We start from the raw sequence: 22,235 nt of genomic DNA on the forward strand, positions 1-22,235 counted from the left end.
TAAAATAAATAAATATAATAATAATAAAGTAAAATAAATAATAAAACAAAACAAAACAAAATAAATAATGAAATGAAATAATGTAAAATAAAATAAAGTGATTGGATCTGCCCGCTCTTGACCGGTTGCCCCCCCCCTTCAAATGCCCGGGCACACCTGAACGTCGGAAGGGCCAAGCGGCGGGCCCCTCGCCCCCTCCCTCCCAAGTGCGCTCCCTCCCCGCCTCCCCGAGGGCGCCCACCGGCCTCCCTGCACGGCGGCTCCTTTGCTGGGGAGGGGGGAGAGGTCGGCTTTCCCTCCTTCCCGCCTTGCTCGCTGAGCGGCAGAAAGAAGCCCGTTCCCGGCGAGGCAAACGGGGCGGCGGGGGGGCCCGGGTCTCGCTTCGTCCTTTAATCTCCGCTCCGGTTCAGAGCCGGAGCTGCTGCCTGTCAAGCGGGGGGGGGGCAAGGGAGGGGAGGGATCGCGCTTTAAGCCGAGGTAGATTAGATAATCCACCTCCTCCTCCCCCCTCCCTCACTTTCCCTTTCCCACTTTCCCTTCTTGGCGGAGAAAGTTAGGAGAAAGGCAGGAGGGACGGAGAGAGAAAGCGGGCAGGGAAGGGGACGGGGGGAAGGAGGCCGAGGCCCCACCCGCGCTCAGCCGGAGGGCTCTTTGGAGGGGGGGTTACCCAGGGAGGGGGGGGCGCCCTTTGCTCCGATGGGCTCGGCTGCCTCCCGGCTGCCCTTCCTCAGCCGGGATGGGCAACTGCGTGAAGTCGCCGCTGAGGAGCCTCTCACGGAAGGTAGGTGGACTCCCGGCGCGGGGGGGGGGGGGAAAGAAAACGTGGGGAGGGGGCCGAAGACGCGGATCTTGGGCAGTGCGGGACGTGGGGAGGGCTCCGGCCGCGCAAACACGCATCCCGGCGGCCGCGTAACGTGTGTGCAAGGACGATATTGCAGGACGCCCCTTCCCATTTGGTCAGCTGGATCTGGTGGCAAAGCGGCTGCTAAGTGAAGACCCCCCCCCTTCGGGTTTTTTTGTGGGGGGGGATCTTCCCCCTCCCTTCTAAAAGACGCCACTCAATTTTGCAAAGCCTTTAAGGCAGGGCTGCCAAAGCGCTACGAAGCGGTGTATAAGTCTAAGCACTATTGCTCTCGCCGTAGTTGTTGCAACGCTGTGGGCAGAGGTGGGCTCAACCCCGTGGATGGGAGTAGTAGCGGAGTCCGGCGCGATTTCGCTACCTGCCCCAGGTGCAGTAGCAGAATTGCGCCGGACTCCGCTACTACTCCCATCCACGGGGGTGAACCCACTTAGCAGCCCACTTCTGGCTGTGAGTATCTCCCTAGTACCAAGCAGGGAAGAGAATAAGCCCCAAGGATTCGGCCGTGGCACACTTACGCTGCTATTCCATCCCCCTCAAATATTTGCCTTTATTTTCTCATCAGCCACTGCTAGTAATTTATGGGTGGGAAAAACTGATGTAAGAAGGGGGGGAGAAGAAAGAGGCGTTTCCATTTAAAAGCACTTGAGGAAACTTTATTTTATTATTTATTTCCATTTTTTTGAAAAAAATCTCTACAATTTCAAGGCATCTTGCTATACATATGTCATTATTCCAATACAATGAACTACACTGCTCAAAATAAATAAATAAAGGAAATTCAAGTTACCTCCAATTAAATAAATAATAAATAATAAATTCAAGTTACCTCCAATTAAAAGGTTTTTTTTGGGGGGGGAATAATTCAGTTGCTATGTTGAATAGGGGGAAAAATAATTTATTAAATTTATAGGCTGCCCAACTCCTCTTGGAGATCGGAGATTTCCAGGAAGCCAAGGCTAAAATAAAAAGGGAAATACACTGCTCAAAAATATAAAGGGAACCCTTAAACAACACAATATAACTCCAAGTCAATCAAACTTCTGGGAAATCAAACTGTCTGCTTAGGAAGCAACACTCATTGACAAATCAATGTCACCTGCTGTTGTGGACATTCAACTTTGTATGGGAGGAAGGATTCAATGAGAACATTTCATTCATTCAGATCTAGGATGTGTTCTTTGAGGGTTCCCCTTTTTTTTTGAGCAATATACTTTTAATGCATCTTGCTATACATATACAGTACTGTAATTATTATTACACTTTCTGGGTTTGCTTTCTGTTATTTCATTTGTATCCAACTTTCTTGTGGAGAGACGAAAGTCGAAAGATGAAATAATATAAAGAATAATATAAAGAGAAAATATTATTTGACTGAAAGAGGAGTAGATGCTTGGAACAAACTTCCAGCAGATGTGGTTGGTCAATCCACAGTAACTGAATGTAAACATGCCTGGAATAAACATAGATCCATCCTAAGATAAAATACAGGAAATAGTATAAGGGCAGACAAGATGGACCAGGAGGTCTCTTTCAATCTTCTGTGTTTCTATTTTTCTAATATAAATTCCCTCTTTCTATCTCAGGTGACTTTTCCGCCTCCACTACCTCCCTTTCTTACTCCTTCGACTAAAGTAGAACTTCATTTATTTATTTATTTATTTATTAAAACTTCTCCCTTCCCTCCACCCCCTTTTTCTGGCGAGTTCGAAGTGAGAGAGTTTGTGTGTGTGTAAATATCTCCCTACTCAAGACGTTTGCTGAGAGAGAATTACACCCACACCCGACCCTCACAGGAGATCAATTTTCTTTGCTTGGTGTTCAGTGGAGCTTCCTTGATAGATTTATGCTCCAAACTGTTTTTATTTATTTTTTAAAATAATCTTTATTAAGTTTCTACATACAGTATTAATAAACCCAATCCAAACAGAAAAGAAAAGAAGTAGACAGACAAATCAGTTTATAGACCTAAAGAACAAATAGAGCGTTCAATTTCAGTGGTGTTTGATATACGCACATAGTTATTTGCTTATATTTTCCTTCACTACATACATATATTTATTTGTTGTATAAAAGGCATAATTTGTCAACCATGTTGTTGACTTTCACTATCAAGCAACCTAATATTAAGTACATCTAGTATATGAAATTGTGTGTTTATTTTCTTTAGTTCTGTATACTATATTGTATTCATTTTGGAGATTTCTGAGGAAGGTACAAATTCGTTTTTAGGGGTTTTATGATCTATCGATTTATGGTGCAGTGTTTCTATGTTTTCATTTTATTTGGGTATGAAGGGAAGGAGTGCTTTCCAAACTGTTTTTAAATTGTGGGTTTTGATGTTGCAGCTTTATAAGTTTTTGCTAGCTCTGCATCCTTCGGGATGGCGGTAACAAAATTCCCAGCCAAATTCAAGAAGCTTAACCGAGAAACTCAGCAACATAGAGGATCGCTACAGTATTTTCACCAAAGGTCCTTGTTTTCCCGAAAGCTTTAAATGGTGGCACCAGTTTCTGAAATAGTCTGTGGCTCAGCAAGTGGGCAGCCCACGTCAGGGCTCCTGGGAGTGGCAAAAAAGCCAAGATGTCGGTCAAAACAAGAGCACTGAACTTCTGCCCACTCGGCTTCCATTGCTCCTTCCTGAACCGGCATCTTAGCTTTTGGGCCACAGGTTTAGGGGCCCCTGGTCCCTGTGGATTAGACCTTTTGCTTGGGCACTTAGCATTTATTTAAAACCAAAACATCTAGGCCGTTATGCAGACAAACAGCTTCCCAAACTGCTTTCCTGTCTTGCATTGCTGAACATCTCAATTATTTTCTGCTATGCCCCATCAGGAAGAAGTAAACACTTTTGCGCCCCCCTCCAACTCTCCACTTGGACAATTGTTTGCAATATTCAGCACATTTTCACTGAAAAGCCTCTAGCGATTGGGGTGTAATGTGTTTAAGTGACACCTTAATTCATTTGACTTCATGCTGTCTGCTGCCAACCTACCGGTCTTTCCTCATCTCCCACCGTAGTCACAGTGAAGCCAAGCGCTACACACGCTTCGGCCCATTTCCTCCTCTTAGCTTTCGGGAGACTTACATTTCTCTCTTTATCTCTGTCTCTCTCCTCCTTTCTTTTAATCCCTGTTAAATATTCTTCCATGGGGTCTCTTAAGGGTTTGTTATCTGCACTTCATATCTCCTGCCCTGTGTTGTGGGCTATTGTTTGGTGCAAAAAAACCCCTATGTCAGTGATGGCGAACCTTTTTTTTCCTCGGGTGCTGAAAGAGCGTGCATGCATGCCATTGTGCAGGCGTGAGTGCCCACACCCATAATTCAATGCCTGGGGAGGGTGAAAACAGCTTCTCCCGTCCCCGGAAGCCCTCTGGAGGCTGAAATGGCCTGTTTCCAAACTTCTGGTGGGCCCAGGAGGCTCATGTTCCCTGGAGCTGGGGAAGGATCAAAACGCCCTCCCCCATCCCCCTGAGACTCTCTGGAAACCAAAAATACCTTCCCGGAGCTTCTGTGCCAGCCCAAAATCAGCTGGCAGGCACACACATGTATGTTGGAACTGAGCTAGGGCAACGGTTTGTGTGCCAGCAGATATGACTCCGTGTACCACCTGCTGTGGCAACCATGCCATAGGTTTGCCATCCCAGCCCTAGGCCCTGCAAAAAATGCACCTTCCCCAGGGTCCCACGCCCTCCCCGTATTGCTCTGCAACCCCCCGGGGGAGGGGGCCCACCCCACTATTTGGGAAGCACTGATCTATGCAATGAGCACCAAGGAAAGGAAAGGTAAACTATCCAGTCCAAACCAAGCTAAGGACAATTGATGGATTGTGAGTCACCGGAGCTTTCTTAGAATGTGTTCTGATATCCTTCAGTGGGACCCAGGTTGTCCCCTGCAGGGGAGATTCTTTCTTTCTTTCTTTCTTTCTTTCTTTCTTTCTTTCTTTCTTTCTTTCATTTCTACGCTGCCCCTCTCCGAGGACTCATTCTTCTTCTTGCCCAGCTGGTGGCTCTCAAAGATAGCTCACGAGAGCCTTGGTCGCGCAGGGGTTAGAGACGTGCAATGCTGCAAACTGCTTCTGCTGCTCACCAGCTGCCAGCCGTTTGGCAGTTCGAATCTCACCAGGCTCAAGGTCGACTCAGCCTTCCATCCTTCTGAGGGGGGTCAAATGAGGACCCAGATTGTTGGGGGCAAGAGAGGGCTGGAAGAGCACTGGGAAGCGGTATATAAGTCTAAATGCTATTGCTCTAGGAAGAAAAAGGTCCCTCCTGGGGCCTAGGAAGGCTGATCCTTGAAGGAACTGGGGCTTGAACAGGGGTAGGCTTCACAGGTGTGTATTTGCAAGCAAGAGTTCTAGAGGAAAGTGAAGGTGATGATGGAAGTCCAGATACAAATGTACATGGTGCTAATGAAGTGTGCATGTGTGTGTGTGTGCATAGCAAGGCACTGAACAATGTTTCTTGGGCACCTCAACATTCTTCCCTTATGGGACATTTCCCACTCTGGACCTATACTGACTGGAGCTCCACTTCGGCCCCTCTTCCTGGGTTGTTGGAGGTTCTCCTGGTCAGCAGGAGCTGAGAATCTGGAACAAGCGGTTATTCTGTGGGCAAGGCAAGCCCTCAAGAGTCCTATTGCTCTAAATATTTGTGCCCATGTGGGTGTGCATTTGTGTCTGTGTGTGAGATGTTTTTAAGCAGATGTTGGATTACCATCTGTCTGAAGGAGTGTAGGGTTTCCGGCCTAAGCAGGGGGTTGGTCTAGAAGATCTCCAAGGTCCCTTCCAACTCTGCTGTTGTTGTTGCTGCTGCTGTTGTTGTTCTTATTATTATCATTTCAACAATATAACACAGCAAACGAGATCACTATGCTGGACTTCGTATTTCATCACCAAGCACCTAGGACTGCGTGATGTAGCGACAAATTATATGTGCCGATTTATTTATTTACTTACTTACTTACTTACTTACTTACTTACTTACTTACTTACTTATTAGATTTGTATGCTACCCCTCTCCGGAGACTCCCAGTAAAGCGGCCTTTTGCAATTGACAGATGGAGATTTTATCAATTCTAATGGTTTTCAAATGTCCGCTGAGATCCTTTGGCACTGCGCCCAGCATGCCAAGTACCACTGGGACCACTTTCACTGGCTTATGCCAGAGTCGTTGCAACTCGATTTTTAGATCTTCGTATTTCACTAATTTCTCTAGCTGCTTCTCCTCAATTCTGCTGTCTCCTGGGATTGCGATGTCAATGATCCATGCTTTCTTTTTCTCCACAATCAGGATGTCTGGTGTGTTATGTTTCAAAATTCGGTCAGTCGGAAGTCGGAAGTCCCACAGTAGTTTTGCCTGCTTGTTTTCGACCACTTTTTCGGGCTTATGATCCCACCAGTTCTTTGCCACTGGTAGATGGTAGTTCTGGCACAAGTTCCAGTGGATCATCTGTGCCACAGCATCGTGTCTATGTTTGTCGTCAGTCTGTGCGATCCTTTTGCAGCAGCTATGTGATCAATTGTTTCATCTGTTTATTTACATTTATTTCTCTATGATGATGATGATGATGACTTTGATATTGTGTTGGGGTCTCCATTGTGGCTCTGGGGGTGTGGGTGTGGGAAGGGAGACACCCCAGCAGGGCTTCCTAGAAGAGAGAAAGAGGGAGCCTTCCTACCAAAGGTCCAATGGGTCTTTAGGAGAAGGAAGTAGTGGGTTGCTACCAGTGCAATTTGTGTGCGACTGCTCCAGTGGCAGTCCTATGGGTGCAACCACCTTTTTGGGGTATTTTTTGCTTCCTGTGCATGTGCAGGATTAAAATCTTGCGAGGGGATGCGCCCGGGTGCGAGATTTTGGTGATTTTTTTTACTTCCACGCTTGCACAGGAGCAAAAAAAAAAAAAAAATCACTGAAATCTCATGTTTCCCCTCGCAGGATTTCAGCACGTTTGCATGTGCAGAAGCAAAAACATGCTGGGGACCCCGTGCATAGCACACGCATGCATGCCACACAACCAAAGCTATGCGCGCAGCGCTCTGGTAGCAGCAGCAGAAGCCACCTGCCCCTGGGAGAAGGGCTTAAATGGTCCCAGCAAGGACAGAAGGGAGGGGTGATAGTGGGGGTGGAGGCCACTGAGATCCTTCTATCTGATCCTCTGGACCATTGCCAGCTGGCCAGATTAACAGCTGCTGGTCCTTCAAGAGAGACGACGGGAAGAGTTGGCTCCAGTGCCAGGACAGGTCCACTTCAAAGGAGGCTGAAGAATCCGTTATGGACGTATTCCAGTCCATTATCACCTTCAATCTGCTGATTCAGCATCCTGACTAGGTTTATTGGTTTACTGGTTTATTAGGTTTACTGTGTCCAGTTCTGGAGACCTCACCTATAAAAAGATATGGATCAAATTGAAGGTCCAAAGACGGGCTACAAAAATGGTGGAAGGTCTGAAGCATAAAACCTATCAGGAAAGACTTCATGAACTCCATCTGTATAGTCTGGAGGAGAGAAGGGAAAGGGGGGACACAATCAAAACGTTGAAATAGGTTAAAGGGTTAAATAAGGTTCAGGAGAGCAGTGTTTTTAATAGGAAAGTGAACCCAAGAACAAGGGGGCACAATCTGAGGCTAGTTGGGGGAAAGATCAGAAGCAATGTCAGGAAATATTATTTGACTGAAAGAGTCGCAGATGCTTGGAACAAACGTCCAGCATACATAGTTGGTAAATCCACAGTAACTGAATTTAAACATGCCTCGGATAAACATATATCCATCCTAAGATAAAATACAGGAAATAATATAAGGGCAGACTAGATGGACCAAGGGGTCTTTTTCTGCCGTCAATCTTCTATGTTTCTATGTTTATTGGCTGGGGTTTCAGCTCAGTTTCTGGGATTTTGATTCCTCTGCCGTCTTTCTGAGACACCCAAGACAAAAGTTTCAGAAAGAATTAGCTTGAGAGATTATGTCCCAAACGAGGATAAATATAATTTAGGATTCTAAATCTCACATCGACTTTAGTGGTCTCTTCCTCCGCATCACACCCCCACTCCCCGAGAAGCTTTAAGGGCTCCCCCAGGGATGTCTCCGCAAACGTACAGCCTGGTCAGGGAGCTAGGTCTCACTGAGGCCCCTGTTAACAAGAGGTAAGCCTGTGTTGGACGGTACACAGGTCTTCAAAAGGCACAGCATCACCTGGGCATCACCTGCCATGCTGCAGTTTTGGAAATCTTGCTTGGCGGGACTTCTGGCTTTACAAAGACCAGCAGAGGGTTGGATGGGGAAGGAAGGAAGGGAAGAAGGAGGTGTGCTGATTGAGGTGTGTGCGTGCGTGTGTGTGGTCAGTTTTGACTCTATTTGCCTGAACTTCATGTAGTCCTTGACTTACAAAAGTTCACTGACCATCCAAAGTTACAACAACGCGGAAAAAAGTAACTTTTTACGTTTGCCCAGGTTCACCTGGTGCACCAGTTGCGGCCCTACCTGGACAGGGAGTATCTAATCAGAGTCACTGATGCCCTTATCCCCTCGAGGTTCGACTACTGCAATGCTCTCTACATGGAGCTGCCTCTCTACATGGGGCGGAAACTACAAATTGTGCCGAGCGCAGCCCATGTTTCTCCAGCACTCCGCGGACTGCATTGGCTGCCGATTGGTTTCTGGATGTGATTCAAAGTTTTGGTTATGACCTATGAAGTCCTCCATGGCATGGGGCCAGATTACCTGCAGGGCCACCTCCTGCCCCCCTGACCAATGAATGTCCTTAGTGTGATTTATTGAATGAATGTAAACAAATGTTTTAAATTATAATTTTAACGAGGCTTTTTAGTATATTAATTGGATAAATTGTATTGTGATGTGGGATTTTTTTTTTTTTTTGGTACATGCTATGAGTCGCCCTGAGTCCTCGGAGAGGGGCAGCACCCGAATCCAATTAATAATAAATAAAATAAATAAATAAATCCCAGCGACCGATAAAGTCCCCCAGAGTTGGCCTTTTCCAGGTCCTGTCAACTAGACATTGTTGCTTGCCGGGGCCTTCTCTGTGGGGGCCCCGGCCCTCTGGAATCAGCTCCCCCCGGAGATTCGTACTACCCCCACCCTCCTCGCCTTCCGCAAGAATCTGAAAACCTATTTATGCCGCCAGGCTTGGGGTCACTAGACCCTAGCCTCTGACCAACAAGAATGTGGTATGATTTTTAATGTTTTAGCCTTTTTTAGAATGTTTTTAGATTAGTTATTTATATTAATTGGATTTCAGATATTTTATTATATATTGTTCTTTGATATGTTGTGAGCTGCCCCGAGTCCTTGGAGAGGGGCGGCATACAAGTCCAATTAATAAATAAATAAACTTATGACCGTTTTCCCCATGTTATGACTCTTGCAAGCATCTCCATGGCCATGTGATCAACATTCAAGTGCTTGGCAAGTGCTTCACACTTATGATTGTTGCCATGTTCCGAAGGCGCATACGACCCCCTTCTGCGGCCTTCACTTAACAACGGTGTCACTAATTTATCCACTGCAGCAATTCACTTAACAACTGTGGCGAGAAAGGTCGTAAAGCAGGGCCAAACCTACTTCACAAACCTCTCATTTAACAACAGAAATATTGGGCTCAATTGTGTCAAAAGTTGAGAACTTCCCGAATACGGCGTTAGTTCCTACATTTTTCTTGCTGGAGTGTTCAGAAGTGGTTCTTCCATTGCCTGCTTTCTAGGGTTGAAAGAGAGTGACCGGCCCAAGGCCACCCAATGACTTTGTGGCCAAGGTGGGACTAGAACTCACCGTCTCGCCCCCGTTTCCAGACTGCTGCCTCAACCTCCACACTACAGTGGCTCTCTAATGCTATGAGAGTTGTAATAAAAATGCAGACAGCTCCATCTGTGAGTTCGCAGTGAATTCAATGGACCAAAGGTCCCTTATACAATTTCCTGTATTTTATCTTAGGATGGATCTGTGTTTATCCCAGGCATGTTTAAATTCAGTTCCTGTGGATTGACCAACCACATTTGCTGGAAGTTTGTTCCAAGCATCTACTACTCTTTTCAGTCAAATAATATTTTCTCCCGTTGCTTCTGATCTTTCTCCCAACGAACCTCAGATTGTGCCCCCTTGTTCTTGTGTTCACTTTCCTATTAAAAACACTTCCCTCCTGAACCTTATTCTCTAAATTCTCCAAATTTGACTTGTGGGCTTCAATTCCCAGAATCCCTATGTCGCTGGCTGCCCCTTCCCATGCCCAAGTACCCCATGACCCCTCTGCCTTCAGACCCAAGTAGCCCCTCCATAGTGCTGAGACCTCCAGGGCCCAGGCTTTCCTCTTCCAAGAGGTGTTGGGTCCAGCCAGGTGTAGCCCTCTGCTCATGCCAGAAAATTCCCTCCAGATGCTCACCTCGGGCTGCCCAATTGTTTATTTATTTTATTTATTATTTATTATATATTTGTCAAACAAGAATAGAATTATAGTTTGTATTAACGTAACAAAGTACAAAGAATTGATGAAAAGGATAATTAGGGGTATTGATTTCTGACAGTCTCAAAATGGGTGAACAGTGCAGTCAGGCGGTAGGGAAAGCGAGTAGAATGCTTGGCTGCATAGGGAGAGGTATAACAAGCAGGAAGAGGGAGATTATGATCCCGCTGTATAGAGCACTGTTGAGACCACATTTGGAATACTGTGTCCAGTTCTGGAGACTTCACCTATAAAAATATATGGATAAAATTGAACGGGTCCAAAGACGGGCTACAAAAATGGTGGAAGGTCTTAAGCATCAAACTTATCAGGAGAGATTTCATGAACTCAATCTGTATAGCCTGGAGGACAGAAGGGAAAGGGGGGACATGATTGAAACATTTAAATACATTAAAAGGTTAAATAAGGTTCTGGAGGGAAGTGTTTTTAATAGGAAAGTGAACACAAGAACAAGGGGGCACAATCTGAGGTCAGTTGAGGAAAGATCAGAAGCAACGTGACAAAATATTATTTGACTGAGAGAGGAGTAGATACTTGGAACAAACTTCCAGCAGACGTGGTTGGTAAGTCCACAGTAACTGAATTTAAACATGCCTGGGATAAACATAGATAAATCCTAAGATAAAATACAGGAAATGGTATAAGGGCAGACGAGATGGACCAGGAGCTCTTTTTCTGCTGTCAATCTTCTATGTTTCTATGATAATAGGACAGAAGGAAAGGGATGGTAGGCACAATAGTGAACTTATGCACGCCCCTTACAGACCTCTTAGAAAAGGAGAGATGTCAACAGTAGATAATTTAAGGTTGACGATTTTGGGGTTGGGGGAAGAAACAACAGAGTCAGGTGCTGAGTTCTAGGCATTGATCACTGTTGCTGAAGTCGTATTTTCTGCAGTCAAGATGGTTTTGGGGAGGATGACCCATTACTGATAAACAGTGCCGACTTTATTATTATTAATTATTATTATTATTTATTAGATTTGTATGCCACCCCTCTCCGAAGACTTGGAGCGGCTCACAACAACAATACACTATGTACAAATCCAATGATTAAAAACAGAACAGTTGAAACCCTTAATTTAAAAACAATCATACAACCCAAACAAACCATACATAAAACGGGACGGCCGAGGGGAATCAATTTCCCCATGCCTGGCGGCAGAGCTGGGTTTTTAGGAGTTTGCGAAAGGCAAGGAGGGTGGGGGCAGTTCTGATCTCCGGGGGGAGTTGATTCCAGAGAGTCGGGGCCACCACAGAGAAGGCTCTTCCCTGGGTCCCGCCAGGCGGCATTGTTTTCTCAACGGGACCAGGAGACGGACAACTCTGTGGGACCTAATCGGTCACTGGGATTCGTGCGGCAGAAGGCGGTCCCAAAGGCATTCTGGTCCAATGCCATGTAGGGCTTTATAGGTCATAACCAACACTTTGAATTGTGACCGGAAACTGATCGGCAACCAATGCAGACTGCAGAGTGTTGATGTGACATGGGCATATCTGGGAAAGCCCATGATTGCTCTTGCAACCGCATTCTGCACGATGTGGAGTTTCCGAACACTCTTCAAAGGTAGCCCCATGTAGAGAGTGTTACAGTAGTTGAACCTCGAGGTGATGAGGGCATGAGTGACTGTGAGCAGTGACTCCTGGTCCAGGTAGGGGGGGTGTCATCTTAGATGTGGAAGCTGCTCCTGCCCCCCAGTGCCAGCGACAGCTGACCAAAGCAGGTCCTGGATGGGCAAACAGCCGCCCCATCAGGCTGAGCGGCTGTGTCCTGCCATAAACCTTCGCTTCCATTCCACGTGGCGGAGCAGGTGCCCCCCCCATCCACATTCTCAGCCCTGCCAGGAAGCATTGCGCTGTGCAGGCTGATGGGGTGGCAGCTTCTTAAGACAGCAGCTTCTCAAATGGTGCCCCAGGAATAGAGGAGGAGGAGGAGGAGGAGGAAGGAGGAGGACAGGGGGAAAACAAAGAATACGCTCTCAGCTTCTCATGGCGTCACCAATAGGATCGTGAATGTTTATTGCATTGAATGCAGAACTCCTTGCTGCTTTTTATAGCTGCATGGGAATGTCAGGAAGGAACATTTCTGCCCGAGCTTGGAATGGCACTGCTGGTGGGGGCTCATGACTATATAAGGTGTGAGACATGGATTTTTGCTGTTGGGTCTGGAAGCACTCAGACCGGATTTCAGCTTGGAGCCCAGGCGGCCTGTGGGAGAAGCTCGGCCCCAGATGGCTGGTGGGGAGGCAGGGGGAATGGGTCTCATACCCCCTCCCACAAGCGAGGGAGTCAGTGGGTTAAAACCCAGGATGCAGCCGGCTCCTGTGGAGCCACACCAGGTTATAGCTGGCTGCGGCTGAATTTTCCTCTGTTTCTCTCTGTGTGGTGCCCACGATTGACAGAGAAGCTCATGTGTGGTCGGCCCTAAACATAGAATGCAAGGCTCCCATGTTCGCACAGGGGGCCTCTGAAACCTCAGGTTCCATGCTTGGAATGCTGCATTCAGTTTTGGTTGTCACGATGCAAAAAGGATGTTGAGACTCCAGTGCAGAGAAGAGCGACAAAGAGGATGAGAGGACTGGAGGCTAAAACATATGAAGAACGGTTGCAGGAAATGGGCTTGGCTAGTTGAATAACAAGAAGGACCAGGGGATACACGATAGCAGCCTTCCAATATCTCAGGGGTTGCCACAAAGAAGAAGGGGTCAATCTATTCTCCAAAGCACCTGAGGGTAGAACAAGAAGCAATGGGTGGACACTAAACAAGGAGTGAAGCAACTTAGAACTAAGGGAGAAATTTCCTGAAAATTAGAACAATTACTCAGTGAAATAGAATAGGGTTTCTTGCCTAAGCAGGGGTCTGGACTAGAGGACCTCCAAGGTCCCTTCCAACTCTGTATTATTATTATTATTATTATTATTATTATTATTATTATTATTATGCTGTTGTTGTTGTTGTTGTTGTTATTGTGCTGTTATCTTCATCATCATCACCACCACCACCACCATCATTATTATTATTAAAGTTTCCCATTTTGCCTTTGCCCATGCCATCCGCCTTGAACTAAAAACCCCTGCAGCAGAAATTGGAGGGATTCTGAATGGCTGGTCAGTCAATGCAAGGGTTCCCTGTGCATGCATGGAGTGCAGCCCTAACGAAAGGGGCTTGGTAAGTGGGTTGGAGAAGAGACTCAGGGAGGGCCCTTTTAGGGAAGCCTGGGCAGGCTGGAGGGAGGGAGGAGACCCACAAAAGGTTTGTATTTCCTGCCTTGGTGCAGAAGTCTGTCTCCGCAGGGCATCTTTGGCATGGTCTGCAAAAACAAGGCCAGCAGTGACCTCCGTCCTGACCAGAAGCCTGAGAGCCTTCCCCAGAAGGCTTTTCTGATGAGAAAGGGGAAGCAGACTCTCCCCATTGGCAGGGAAGAGGCAGGGGGAAACTCTTACAGCAGCAATTCTCAACTGTGACCTCTTTAAGATGTGTGAACGCCCACTCCCAGAATTCCCTAGCCGGCTATGATCTTTAAAGCTGCCACAGTTGAAAAAAAAAAACTGCTCTAGAGCAGTGTTTCCCAACCTTGTCAACTTGAAGATATTTGGACTTCAACTCCCAGAATTCCCCAGCCAGCAGGAATTCTGGGAGTTGAAGTCCAGATATCTTCAAGTTGCCAAGGTTGGGAAACACTGCTCTAGAGGAGGGGTCTCCAACTTTGGTAACTTTAAGACTTGTGGAATTCAACTCCCAGAATTCCTTAACCAGCCATGCTCATTCCCCAATGGAATTCTAGTGTTAATATACTGCTCAAAAAATAAAATAAAGGGACCACTCAAAGAACACAATATAACTCCAAGTAAATCAAACTTCTGTGAAATCAAACTGTCCACGTAGGAAGCAACACTGATTGATGATCAATTCCACATCTTGTCAGCACATTCATCTTTGTACAGAACAAAGAATTCCATGAGAATATTTCATTCATTCAGATCTAGGATGTGTTCTTTGAGAGTTCCCTTTATTATTTTGAACAGTATATTTATTATTTTACTTATTATAAGCTGCAAGTAAACTATTGGCTGGGAAAGGCTGCTCTACCCACTTACCTGGGAGTAAGTCACCCTGAACTCAGTGGAGCCTGTTTTTGGTTAGGCAAGCATAGGCTACTGTGGTTAGGGCCCTCTTTGGACATGGTGCCAAGCCAGCTTCATCAAGCCGATGTTTTTGGGTCATGGGCCTGGCCCATAAGCACCGCCTCTGCCGGGCACTCCCAGCGAATGCTGTGGAAGGGGGCTTCGGGGTCCCGTTCGAAGCTTTCGCCCAGCTGCAGAGGAGGCTCCTCCTTGCCCAGCAGCAGGTTCGCCATACTCCTAGTCCTAGGGTCACATGTGCTTCCCCTGGCATTGCTCCGCGTCCCCCCCCCCCGGGGGTGGGAGGCACTCCACTCCATTCCATAAATCCCAGCAGCCAGTGAGGTCCCACAGACTTCTCCAGATCCCATCAACCAGACAATGTCGTTTGATGGGGCCTAGGGGAAGAGCCTTCTCTGTGGGAGCCCCGGCCCTCTGGAATCAGCTCCCCCCAGAGATTCGCACTAGCCCCCACCCTCCTCGCCTTCCACAAGAGTCTTAAGACTCATCTATGTCGCCAGGCCTGGGACAATTAGATCTTGCCCCCCCAACCCATAAATGTGATGCATGGTGTAATTGGATTGTCTGATTGAGTAATATACAGTATAGGGGTTTTAGCTGTAGTTTTTTAATGTATTAGATTTGTTTTGTACGTTTTGTTTCTATATTTATTCTGTCAGCCGCCACGAGTTTTTGTAGAAGGGCGGCCTACAAATCTAATTATTATTATTATTAATAATAATAATAATAATAATAATGGATCGTCGACATTGCAATCCCGGGAGACAGCAGAATTGAGGAGAAGCAGCTAGAGAAATTAGTGAAATACGAAGATCTAAAAATCGAGCTGCAACGATTCTGGCATAAGCCAGTGAAAGTGGTCCCAGTGGTACTTGGCACGCTGGGCGCAGTGCCAAAGGATCTCAGTGGACATTTAAAAACCATCAGAATTGACAAAATCTCCACCTGTCAATTGCAAAAGGCCGCTTTACTGGGATTGGCAAACATAATTCGCCGCTACATCACGCAGTCCTAGGTGCTTGGGAAGCACCTGACGAAATCCAGCATAGTGATCTCATTTGCTGTGTTGTATTGAAATAATAATAATAATAATAATAGTAGTAGTAGTAGTAGTAGTAGTAGTAGTAGTAGTAGTAGAAGTAGTAGTAGTAATATTGGAGAAGGACTATATTAAAAGATGCTTGCAGGTACAAGATCGCTAAGTTTGTTCTTCTGGACCTTTAAGCGTCTGGGGCTTCTGTCTCTCTCCTCTGATGGTTTTTAGGCTGCGTCTCTTCCCCTAGTTCCCGAAATCCACTACCCCTCCCCAAGTGTCACGCTGGGGGCTGGGGGGGCAGACATCTGGAGGTGCAAACCTTCTTATTCATCTCCCACCTCAATACAGGAAAGCAAGTCCTCAACTTGTAACAGTTCACTTAGTGACCGTTCAAAGTTACAACGGCACTGAAAAAAGTGACATGATGGCATGATCAAAATCCAGACGCTCAGGAACCGATTCACATTTTGTGACGGTCAGAGTGTCCTGCGGTCTTGGGATTCCCGCTTTGCAACCTTCGGACAAGCAGAGTCGATGGGAAAACTAAATTCACTGGGTTACTAATTTAACAAGCTGCAGTGGTTCACTTAACCACGGTGGCAAGACAGGTTGTAAAATGGAGCAAAATTTGTTTACCGAATGTTTCACTCAGCAAGAAAGAGGTTGGGCTCAATGCTGTATGTCAAGGACTCCCTTGTTGGGGTCGAGAAATGCTGGTTCCGTGGGTCCTGTTCAGGCAGGGGTTGCCGCTCCTGGTGCGCTGCACACCTCTGAGCAAGATTTTCCTTCTGCGCATGTCCAGGAAGCAAAATCTCACAAGGGACACGCGCATGAGAGAGATTTAGGCGATTATTTTGCTTCGGCGCAAAGCAAACAAATTGTCAAAATCTCACGCCTATGTGCATCCCCTCGCAAGATTTTACTTCCTGCGCATGTACAGAAGCAAAATCACACTCAGATGTGTGTGTGCGCGCACAAGCTGGAGACACGGAGCTGTGCACACAGCTCAATTTTCACTACCAGCGCGGTGGCGTCAACTGTATCGGTAGGAACGCGCGACTGGTCCTGTCCCACAGCAATTTATTGGGACCAAGCGGTTGCCGCTGGCCCTGTTGCTGGATTGTCCTGGCGTCTCTGGGCCTCCTGGCTTAGGAGGAACCGGAGGAATTCAGGCCGTGTCCGTTGTCGGTTGGAAAGACAGCGTGGGCTTTGGATGTCCTCGCAGGAGCAATGTCCAGGGACTGGAGGCCACTGCTCGATTGGTAATCACAAGAGCACTTAGAGTCAGAGTGAGGTCCCGCCTCGTAGCGCTTTGCAGCAATCTCTAAGTGGCTTACAAAGACATGGAAATGTGGGTCCCCTCTTAGCAGCAACGGTGTGTTTTGTCTATTTACGGTGAGGCCAAACTGTAGGGGATGGCTGGGTTGATTCTTGGGGTGCCCATCGGGGAGCCTGGAGGCGCCGAGTAGTAACTTCCTCTGTTGTGTCGTTTGCTTGCTGCTGAACTGGCCAAGAAGATCCACCAGGAGGAGAAGGCCTGCTATAAGGCGGTCCAGCTGAGTGAGGAGGGGCCGCCGGCCATTGAGAGCCAGGGCCAGGGATCCCTCATGGTGCTGGCCCAGAACTGCGCGGTGATGCACAACTTGCTGGGCCCAGCCTGCATCTTCCTGAGGAAGGGATTCGCGGAGAACAGGCAGCCGGTATGTAAGTCACAGCCCGCTCTTGGGACAGGCTGCCCACCACAGGGGCCCCGGAACTGCCTGTGCCCAGGACTGGAAGGGGCTGCTCCGAGACCCCAAAGTCCTCTCCTCCTTCTCCTGCCCCGCTTGGCCCCTGCCGTGCTTGGGGAGATCCCCGTCCCCCAAACACCCCTTAATTGCAGGGACGCAACACACGGAGAGCTGAACTAACGCATGGAAAGCGATGCTATGCTGAGCTCAGGTGGAAGACACCTTTGAGAGGCGCTGCGTGGGGCCTCCTGGTGGAGCAGCAGAGGGGAGAACTGGCTGACATTATATATAAGACACACCTTACTTTTGGGGGAGAAAAATAGGGAAAAGAGTCTGCTTATCAGGTATTCATCTGCCAAGTGTCCTTAACCAGCACATTATTTTAGCCCCTTGTTAGGGCTTTAAAAAAACATTCTCTGCAGAGAGTAACAATGAAAGAGCTTGCAAGCTAGTAAGAGCTGGGGACATTGTTAGCACCTTGTTAGGGCTGGAAAGAAACAGTCAGAGCAAGTAGAGCAATGGAAAAAACCCTGCAAAGACTTAGGGCTTGGAAAACATTCTTTGCAGAGAGAAACAATGAGAGAACCTGCAAGGTAAGAGCTGGGAAGACCATTGGCAGCTAGTTAGGGCTGGAAAAAAAAAACTAAATTCAGAGAATAAGCAGCACACAAATTATCAGCCTCTGTTAGGGAGGAAAAGGGTGCGTCTTACACTCTGAACAATACGGTTATTAGTTTAACTTAATTTAATTAATTTGACTTCAATGCTGCCCAATCCCAATGGGACTCAGGGAGGCTTACAACAGTAAATAGTATCTACAATCAACAAAGTCAAATATTAGTAAAAGAAGAGTAAACGCTTGGGCCATCTCCTTTGTGTGCCAAACATTGCAAGCCCATCATTCCACCAGGATGCCTATTAGGGGATCCTTCTTCTCCAGAGCTCTCCTGGGGCACCTTAAAAATTATTTAACCCTCCCTCTCAGCTGCTCTGCCAGACATCTGGCTGGGTTCAGCTCCAGATTTGGGGGGGGGGGGCTATTGCCGTGGTTGCCTGATTTCTCTCTCCGCGTCCTTGAGGGATCCTTGCCCCAAACCAGCCAATGGCTGCAACTGATCTCTCGCAGAGGTTGCCCCTCAGCAATGAAGCCACTTTCTCTCCTTCCGCAGCCTCTCCCGCTCACCCCTCCTGCCCTCAGCCTGGCAAGAGGAAGGGGGAGGGGGGATCTTGAAAGGAGGGGGGGCTGGGAGGGATTGACTGCCTGCTGCTTTTGGAGCCACCCCTGGCTGGGGACAGAAGCGTGGCAGGTGGACAAGGAGGTTGGGGAAGGGGGGCTGGGAAGGAGCCAGCAGAAGCATCCGATGGAAGAAGAGATGACGCTTCCCCCTTAAGCAGCGCATTTCCAGCTGGGTTGGCTTCCATGCAAGGCAGCCACAGAGTTTTCTTCCTCTACCTCTGAAGCGCAGGGCCCATCTTGGCTGCTTCACGGCTTTCTTGACCTTTGCACCCACCTTCCCCCCCCCAGTATCCCTTTCCTAATTGGCACCAGATAACGACACTTCTGGGCCAAGGCTGGGCCATGCTTGCTTCCCTGGACAGCAGGGTGGAAGGAACATAGAATGTACACGAATAGGGTTGGAAGTCCTCTAGCCTGAGCCCCTCTAGCCCTTGGAGATCCTGTTGTCCGAGCCCCTCTAGCCCTTGAAGGTCTTCTAGTCCTTGGAGGTCTTGTAGCCTGAGCCCCTCTAGCCCTTGGAGGTCTTCTAGTCCTTGAAGGTCCTGTAGTCCGAGCCCCTCTAGCCCTTGGAGGTCTTCTAGTCCTTGGAGGTCCTGTAGCCCAAGCCCCTCTATCCCTTGGAGGTCTTCTAGTCCTTGGAGATCCTGTAGCCCAAGCCCCTCTAGCCCTTGGAGGTCTTCTAGTCCTTGGAGGTCCTGTAGCCCAAGCCCCTCTAGCCCTTGGAGGTCTTCTAGTCCTTGGAGATCCTGTTGTCCGAGCCCCTATAGCCCTTGGAGGTCTTCTAGTCCTTGGAGATCCTGTTGTCCGAGCCCCTATAGCCCTTGGAGGTCTTCTAGTCCTTGGAGATCCTGTAGCCCGAGCCCCTCTAGCCCTTGGAGGTCTTCTAGTCCTTGGAGATCCTGTTGTCCGAGCCCCTCTAGCCCTTGGAGGTCTTCTAGTCCTTGGAGATCCTGTTGTCCGAGCCCCTCTAGCCCTTGGAAGTCTTCTAGTCCTTGGAGATCCTGTAGCCCAAGCCCCTCTAGCCCTTGGAGGTCTTCTAGTCCTTGGAGATCCTGTTGTCCGAGCCCCTCTAGCCCTTGGAGGTGTTCTAATCCTTGGAGATCCTGTTGTCCGAGCCCCTCTAGCCCTTGGAAGTCTTCTAGTCCTTGGAGATCCTGTAGCCCAAGCCCCTCTAGCCCTTGGAGGTCTTCTAGTCCTTGGAGGTCCTGTAGCCCAAGCCCCTCTAGCCCTTGGAGGTCTTCTAGTCTTGGAGATCCTGTTGTCCGAGCCCCTCTAGCCCTTGGAGGTCTTCTAGTCCTTGGAGATCCTGTTGTCTGAGCCCCTCTAGCCCTTGGAAGTCTTCTAGTCCTTGGAGGTCCTGTAGCCCAAGCCCCTCTAGTCCTTGGAAGTCTTCTAGTCCTTGGAGATCCTGTTGTCCGAGCCCCTCTAGCCCTTGGAGGTCTTCTAGTCCTTGGAGATCCTGTTGTTCGAGCCCCTCTAGCCCTTGGAGATCTTCTAGTCCTTGGAGATCCTGTAGCCCAAGCCCCTCTAGCCCTTGGAAGTCTTCTAGTCCTTGGAGATCCTGTAGCCCAAGCCCCTCTAGCCCTTGGAGGTCTTCTAGTCCTTGGAGGTCCTGTAGCCCAAGCCCCTCTAGCCCTTGGAGGTCTTCTAGTCCTTGGAGGTCCTGTAGCCCAAGCCCCTCTAGCCCTTGGAGGTCTTCTAGTCTTGGAGATCCTGTTGTCCGAGCCCCTCTAGCCCTTGGAGGTCTTCTAGTCCTTGGAGATCCTGTTGTCCGAGCCCCTCTAGCCCTTGGAAATCTTCTAGTCCTTGGAGGTCCTGTAGCCCAAGCCCCTCTAGCCCTTGGAAGTCTTCTAGTCCTTGGAGATCTTGTTGTCCGAGCCCCTCTAGCTCTTGGAGGTCTTCTAGTCCTTGGAGATCCTGTTGTCCGAGCCCCTCTAGCCCTTGGAGGTCTTCTAGTCCTTGGAGGTCCTGTAGCCCAAGCCCCTCTAGCCCTTGGAGGTCTTCTAGTCCTTGGAGATCCTGTTGTCCAAGCCCCTCTAGCCCTTGGAGGTCTTCTAGTCCTTGGAGGTCCTGTAGCCCAAGCCCCTCTAGCCCTTGGAGGTCTTCTAGTCCTTGGAGATCCTGTTGTCCGAGCCCCTCTAGCCCTTGGAGGTCTTCTAGTCCTTGGAGGTCCTGTAGCCCAAGCCCCTCTAGTCCTTGGAGGTCCTCTAGGCGGAGCCCCTCCCTGTGACAGGAGATTCTATACCTGAGGTCTTCAAACCTGGCAACTTTAAGACTTGTGGACTTCCACTCCCGAAATTCTGGGAGTTGAGGTCCAGAAGTTTAAAAGTTGCCAAGTTGAAGACTTCCATCCTATGCCATTCCAAACTGGGGCTTCATGCGATGGTTACACGTATTGAGAGAAAGAAGAGTAACAGAACAGAATAACAGAAGGGGAACCTGGAGGTCTTCCAGTCCTACCCCTCACCCGAAAAAGGGGCCCTCCCTCCCACCCACCCCCTCTATCACACCTGCCGTCCTCTGTCCTTGACAGGGAGGTTTTTCCTTCAGGTGCCTCTGAGTTACATGGATGAGCCACAGGGTGGGGGTGGGGATTTGGCTGCAAACGCTCTTGGCCAGAGTGTCTACTGGACCCAATGACCTCCTCTTGGTCCCTCCTGCCTTTCCCTCACTTCCCATGTCCGTGCGCTCTGTGTATGCTCTGAGGAAGAGCCAGTTTTAACCACAGCAATTTCCCCCCCTGCAGGACAGAGAGCTGCGACCAGAAGAAATTGACGGTGAGATCTCTCTCTCTCTCTCTCTTTTAAAAACTGTTTTCGAGTGGGTGGGGTGGGGTCTCCACATTGAGCAGCTAAGGCTGCTGGACTTCAACACCCAGATTTCCTCAGCCACAAGTCTTCAAGTTGCCAGGTGGGGAGACCCCCTGGGTTAGAGGATTGTCACAGGGGAAGGGGGCCATTCAGTTTGGAAACTACAAATCCTGTTTTTCTCAATCTTTAGTTCTCCAGTAACTTTTTTTTTAAAGTTATAAAAATTCACATGCATTTATGTACGTGCTCTCTCTCTCTCTCTCTCTCTCTCTCTCACCTCTCGACCAATCTATCTCTGAAAGCAGTTGCTCCGTATTTCCCACCCACAAACGTACACAGATTAGATTACATTTTGTGTGAAAACTTGCATTCTGACATACATTCCGAGAAGTGTGAAAACTGGAGAAACATGTTTGGGTGGCAGATTGATTTGAAAGTGGGGAATTTGAATCGGCGGCAGGGAAGCATCTGGCTGGGGTGCCAGAATAAGAACCTGGGACTCTGGATTCACTAAAAGTGATCTGGGATCCATCTCTGCCTGGGGGAGGAGAGCAAAGAGACACGAAGTGAATTTTGGAGAGGTCCTTAGTTTAAACCAGTGATCTCCAACTTTTTTGGCTTGGCAGCCTGGCCGTGGGCAAGGGAGGGGGAGGAATGGTTGTGCACAGAGGTGGGCTTCTAAGGTGTGCTCGCCCCCGTGGTTCTTGAGTGCTAGCATACTCCAGCACAATTACGCTACTGCACCTGAGCCACAGGTGCCCCTGCGTGTCTGCGCGATTTCACTCCCTGCCCAAGTGCGGTAGCATAATTGCGCTGGACTCCGCTAGCACTCAGAGCCACGGGAGCGAGCACCCACCCTAGCAGCCCACCTCTGGTTGTGTATGAGTGGAAGGTGTGAGTGTGAATGACCACCGGTCTCACAAGGGGAGCTTCACACGCCTGTGTGT

General features: G+C 48.5%; 1 protein-coding gene across 1 annotated transcript in view; it reads left to right on the forward strand.

The window, feature by feature from the left end:
* The first annotated feature begins 703 nt into the window (after positions 1 to 703).
* The window catches only part of CABP1 (calcium binding protein 1), a 35,540-nt gene continuing 14,008 nt past the window's right edge, over positions 704 to 22,235 (forward strand). Inside the window, exons 1-3 of the mRNA XM_070763607.1 lie at positions 704 to 781; positions 17,026 to 17,211; positions 21,225 to 21,255. Coding sequence (XP_070619708.1) covers positions 737 to 781; positions 17,026 to 17,211; positions 21,225 to 21,255 — 262 coding nt within the window. The 5' untranslated portion in view covers positions 704 to 736. The remainder of the gene's footprint in view (positions 782 to 17,025; positions 17,212 to 21,224; positions 21,256 to 22,235) is intronic.

Source organism: Erythrolamprus reginae, chromosome 10 (assembly GCF_031021105.1).
Source record: "Erythrolamprus reginae isolate rEryReg1 chromosome 10, rEryReg1.hap1, whole genome shotgun sequence".
NCBI lineage: Eukaryota > Metazoa > Chordata > Lepidosauria > Squamata > Dipsadidae > Erythrolamprus > Erythrolamprus reginae.